Source organism: Cibotium barometz, chromosome 2 (assembly GCF_041138505.1).
Source record: "Cibotium barometz isolate CiBa-2024 chromosome 2, ASM4113850v1, whole genome shotgun sequence".
Taxonomy (NCBI): Eukaryota; Viridiplantae; Streptophyta; class Polypodiopsida; order Cyatheales; family Cibotiaceae; genus Cibotium; species Cibotium barometz.
In genome coordinates, this window is record NC_141047.1 from 51058209 (window position 1) to 51063909 (window position 5701).

Below are 5701 nucleotides of genomic sequence, written 5' to 3' on the forward strand. Positions count from 1 at the left end.
GCTATGACAGGATGATGGTGCTTGCGCACTTTCCATTTTTGTGAGACAAGAAGAGATAACCTATAAAGTCTGAAGAGTTTGCCTAGCAACGTGGACTCTTGCATGGCTCGTGTTAAGAATTTAGAGGATAGCACCTATTGAAGCTATTTGCACGAAGCAAACAAATGTTTGTTTGAAAACAAGCAACTCCACAGTAATGACTACCAACCAACTATAGGAAATTGCTACAAATGCATATCTCCACCAAATCAAATATTTCTAAATTATTCTTACCAAATAAATAAAAAGAAACTACACAACGTTGGATTCACCCAACCAAAAACAATACTAAGAAAAACATGGACTTATGATGTTGGTTTTGGCATTTTGTAGCTAGGCATCTCATCAAGGCATACACGGGCCTTTGCTTTATAGGATCTCTGCGCGTGATAGAAGGTAAGGCGCTTTGTGTGTCCATGGCGACTACCTCGTCCACGTCTCGTCATTGGCAAGTTTCGTCGTTGGGGTCGAGCGGCAGGGTGGCCAAGCTTCTCTCTGCGCGGCGTGGGGCGAGCTTCAGCGCCAGAGGCGCCTCCTTCTTCTCGCCGCTGCGCCTCTCACCCCATATCACTGGGCATTCCGCATTTTTACCCCACCCCAACCTCCTCATCTGCAGAAGCAGCTTAACCACAGAGCCTGCCACCGCGGCCTCCCAAGAGGAGGAAGCAGGAACTAGTCTTTCGGGGGGGCAGGGCCCGCCCGAGGACGGTGGCGGCGATGGCGGAGGCGGCGGCGGTGGAGCGATGGGCCGCCTCTCGTCTGCATTCATCTTTGCCTTGTGGGCTGCGTTCATTGCCTACTGCGCCTTCTACTCTCCCAACCAAACACCGGTAAAGCCCATTGTAGCCAGGTTTAGAGATAACAAAATCAATGGTTTGGAGAAAGCTTCATTTGATTTCAGCAAGGTTAAATTTGAATTCCTGATAACCAAAAGAATAAGGGTTCAACCTTGGTAGCGCTTGCCTTGCTGAATGGTTTGCGCAGATGATAGATCAGTATTTCCTGGAAAAGCTACTCTACTTAAAGGCTAATGATGGGTTCCAATTGAACCAAATAATGTTCTGCCTATGGAATATCATGGGACTCTGGCCTGCAATCTATTGGATGCTACTCATCCCAAGCGGACGAAGGTACTGCAAGAGTTTGCATGTGAATTTGCACTATGTGAATATGCAATTTGGTTATTATGCAGGTTACAATGATGGTTACCTTATGTTCTACAATGATTATGATCCACAACAGGCCACCAACAACGCCTTCGTACTGTCATTATGAGTCGCCAAAAACGAGAAACGGGAACGGAAATCAGTTTTTAGGGGTGGAAATGGCCGTTTCTTGTGACAATATCACTTGGGAAACGAGAAACGGCCATGGAAATGAATGGGGTCCTGAAACGGGAAAACACGTTTCTAGGGACTGAAACGGCTGTTTCTTGTGACTATGATAATCTCTCCATTAGATGCCCAGTTTGGACCCAAGTGGTTTCCCATTTTTTCAGCCAGTTACTCACCTGCCTCATACTTACTCACCTGTCACATACTTGATTGCTGCCTGTCCTGTTTCATGAGTGGCTTTTTGTTGTGCGATTTATTCTTTTGTTTTCCAACCTAGCTGCCCCATCACTCTAATAGCAAGAATCACATGCTTCACTTTACATGAAAATATGTGTAGGATATTTGTGGAAGAAAGCAGAAGGAAATTTCACTTAACCAAGTTGCCTTGTTCATGCTTGGATGTAAGAATTCTACATGTTATTGTTGATCGGTGAGCCTATTTACCAAACCCATGCTTGAACCTGTGCATTATGACTTGTTCGCAGTCCACCAAATTTTGAATGATCCTCTTCTTTTGTAAGAGGAACTAATGTCCAACATGTCCGTGAAGCAAGGATATATAATATGGTTATGAAGCTTTCATTATTGATAACCTTGTAAAATTTGCAGAGGAGAGCTTTAGATACTTTTTGCCCATGTACTGAAGCCTATCCTTGGTGACACCCAATCACTGACTTTGTTTTCATCATTTTTTGTCTGGGATCCATGAACTAGCTCATAGTTACATGAGGATGTATGTGTGCATGGAGTAAGACAGGTGTTCAGAGGTTCTGACAAGGACTCCTTGTGGCAGAGGTCTCTCAGGATGTACCACCATTAGACTGGAGGGCAGAGAGAGAGGCTGCCTGGGGAGCTCTAGGGGGATCCAAACTCGGGAGCGCTCCTCACCAAGTGAATTCCTCAACCACTAGGCTACACTGCCATTGGCTTCGGGATATGTTCTTGTCAGATGTGCCTGGTGCTTTCTCTTCTTGATCTGGCTCTTATAATGTGGCACAGGCCAACGTTCTGCATGCATGTCCACCAGATGTCAGCTCTAAGAACTGCGTGCAATTCTTAGGTTTGTAGCATGTATGCTTCCTTCTGTCTATGGGGAAGGGTATTTACAGGCTTCCATGTTATTGCGCTATGGCATACCAATAGGTGTCTTCTCCCTGCAAAGCCAAATGCATGGATGAGGACAGTCTGCTCTTGCCATGCTTGTCAAACCATGTTCCATGTGTGTGTGTGTGTGTGTGAGAGAGAGAGAGAGAGAGAGAAGAGAGAAGAAGAGAAGAGAACGAGAGAGAGAGAAAGAAAGAAAGAAAGAAAGAAAGAAAGAAAGATTTTATTAACGTCTTCCAAAAGACCGAACTTGGCCTATGAGACAAATCAGTGTACCTGTGTGGGGTATCCTCTGTCATCCCAACAAAATGAAAAAGTACTGAACTAAAAAGCTGAATCTGGGTGTGCAATAAGTACAATGAGTGGGGGAGGGGATGGAGCTCTACTACTAGGAGAATGCAAAGCTATATGCTTGGAGTATACAATCATGATATGCAACCTAACTAGCTCCATCCTGTACCATATTGGGGGTATAAAAAGAGAGAGAGAGAGAGATTAAACGTTTACAAAAAGACCCCGAGGGTCTTTTAAACCAGAAATGTATTACAATAGTTCAGAAGTTAGCTAGATTATGGAAAAAGAAAATGAAACAACTAGCCACACATACAATAGTGATCACGTGAAGCGACAAGATATTCATATGAGAGAGAGAGAGAGAGAGAGAGAGAAATTTGGGATTTTGGATGCAGCTCTCAGAGCAGAGTACCTGTCTGGCCATTCACAAGTTTGTCATTTTTTGCTGGCGCATTTGCACTCTTGCCTTACTTTGGGCTGTGGCAGCCACCGCCACCCACAGTCTCCAAGGATGAAATAGATGGGTGGCCTTTGAAAATCTTGGACTCCAAGATACTACCTGCTGTAAGTTTTAAACACATAAATGAGTACAAGCATTTGATATCTGTCATATCTGTCTAGTGGAGGAGTTAATGTGCAGGCTCTTGTCTTTCTTTTCCAGGCTGTGGGTATTGCTGGAGCAGGTTTGCTTGGAGTAGCGGCCTTTTCGGGTGATGAATCATCGGCAGAGTTTCTAAAATATTTCAACTCAAGCAGATTTGTAAGAGTCCTTCAGATATAAATAGCCTTACAACAATGACATGAAATTATAGTTATGTCCATAGATCCACTCGTGGGAGAACCAGATACTGTGATTTTAAATTTCCAACTCAAAGATTTAAACTAGTTAGATAGGGAAAAGATCCAGATGAATCGTTGGGAGCATCTTAATGATGGTTGCAATATTTTGCAAAGTTTAGCTCCTTAGAAACAGTAAAAAAGCTGTCCCGGGTGAGTTGGTGGTGAAGGACTTCTCTTCCCAGGCCAAGGATCTTGGTTCAATACTCACCAGCTACTCCTGCTGGGGAGGCTCGATAATTAAAAACTGTATGTCCTACCAGAAAAAAGAATAAAGGGTAACAAAGCTACAGATGCAATGTTTTTATTGGTTGCTGATTTTATTTTGTGTGGTGTTTCCAGATACATATAATGTCCCTTGATTTTTTGGCATTGAGCTCGCTGGCGCCATTCTGGGTCTTCAATGACATGGAAGTACGAAAATGGTATGCCAACTGTTGTTTTTTAGTCCGTGTGTATGTGCATGCTTGTGCGCTGTGCACATGTGTGTTGCAGTCTTACGACACCAGCACACGTTTTCTTCTTCTTCTTCTCTCTCTCTCTCTCTCTCTCTCTCTCTCACACACACACACACACACACACAAGCGCACACATACACAGTTACTTCTGAAATTAGCATAATAAGATGTGTTCAGGATTGATGCTGTAATGCAGCTCTATATTTGTGGTTTGCACATAAATTGCTATTTGTCAGCCATTGTCTTGCTTGCTTTTGAGATTTTGTTAGGTCCATGTCTCAAATTACATCTAGTGGGACTAGTGAAACTCAAACCGCTGCCTACTTTACAAAAACTGTGAGATGGCATGATGATAATGATGACAAGCATTGCCAGTGATATGACAGCTTTCTGCTTTTTTTACATTAGCCTTTTTCTAGCTTAAGAGACCTCCAAGGCCAATCCATGTGTTTAGGCTTGATAATCTTTAAGGTCAAATCATGATATATCTGTAGAGTGAGTCTGTTCCCCCCATTTTGCAGGTCAAATCAAGGTAGTTGGGCAGCAGCACTTGCTTTCATCCCCTTTATAGGTCCAGCTTTGTACCTCTTCTTGCGCCCCTCTTTGAAGGCCGATGATGCTAACTAAGAGCCAACACTTTGTGATGAAGACAGTATCATTATCCCTCAAATTGATCCAGTTCTTATGTGACCATATTGCTAGTGTTTAAGGAGGCGCTGAAAAAAGCAGTTGAAAGAAATCACTATTCACATTATGTACATCATATCTTGGTGGGTTCACTTCTATACCCAAAGATGGCATCATTATGTTTGCAGCTCAAACATAAATGATCCTGTTTGTATCCATTTCCGGGAAGGTGAGTTTCACCCATTTGTTGAGAAATTAATTCCAACACCCCTGTTTTGCTACTTGGTTTTGATGAGTCATGCTTGAATATTGTTTGTCATAACTTTAGCAGGGTTCGGTAATATTTGCTAATTGCCTAAATGTTGGTTTATTTTCCTATGCCTAGGAAGACCTGTAAACTTTTCATTTGGTTTTCGCAATAAGGATGACTTACATGTGTATTTGCATTAGTGTCTTTATTGTGCCACCTGGTTTCCTTGATATGCAAAAGTTGTAACTTGTAATCATTCTTTCATGAGTGAAATAGCATAATACAGGGCAACATACTCATTATATTATTTTACAAAAGCAGAGAGTCTAAGCTCATTTCGAGTAATCTTGAGTAACAAGGTTGAAAAACTAAACTTACAATGCAAGTACTCTTGTAGGTTTCTTTAAACTAATCCACCAGCTTGCTTCAGTGCATTTGGATATTTACAAATTGCATCACAAAAATTTTGTTAACAAGAGCTAAACTATACATGACCACCATCACAAAGATGCAATTGAAGAGAGTTAAAACTATACATGCCTATCTATAAGAGGAGTGCTTATCATGTGATAGTTTTGGCCTCAGATTAGGTAGGAGACTCGTATGTACACAATGTACTTTTAAAAAAACATTTGTTTTTTAAAGAAAGATTATTTACATTATTTCAAAAACAAAAATACAAGCAACTCTAGGGAAGAGAGAGAGAGAGATAATTGTAGTACTAGAATTGTAATGAAGCAATTTTACATGCACAAGCA

The 5701-nt window shown here is 41.9% G+C and overlaps 1 protein-coding gene across 1 annotated transcript; it reads left to right on the plus strand.

Annotated features, from left to right (window-relative positions):
- The first annotated feature begins 356 nt into the window (after positions 1–356).
- LOC147641199 (uncharacterized) lies at positions 357–4974 on the plus strand. The gene is made up of 6 exons (XM_086818971.1): positions 357–869; positions 1024–1169; positions 3167–3335; positions 3433–3531; positions 3951–4033; positions 4588–4974. Exons 1-6 carry the CDS (start codon positions 456–458, stop codon positions 4691–4693), a joined length of 1017 nt encoding a protein of 338 aa, XP_086675097.1. The 5' UTR covers positions 357–455; the 3' UTR covers positions 4694–4974.
- The last annotated feature ends 727 nt before the right edge of the window (positions 4975–5701 follow it).

Bases quoted from the DNA above. Each gene is read 5' to 3' on its own strand.
- LOC147641199 (XM_086818971.1), top strand. From the start codon at position 456: ATGGCGACTACCTCGTCCACGTCTCGTCATTGGCAAGTTTCGTCGTTG. The intron at 870-1,023 runs GTAAAGCCCATT...TGGTTTGCGCAG, and splicing joins ACTCTCCCAACCAAACACCG to ATGATAGATCAGTATTTCCT. The intron at 3,532-3,950 runs GTAAGAGTCCTT...TGGTGTTTCCAG, and splicing joins ATTTCAACTCAAGCAGATTT to ATACATATAATGTCCCTTGA.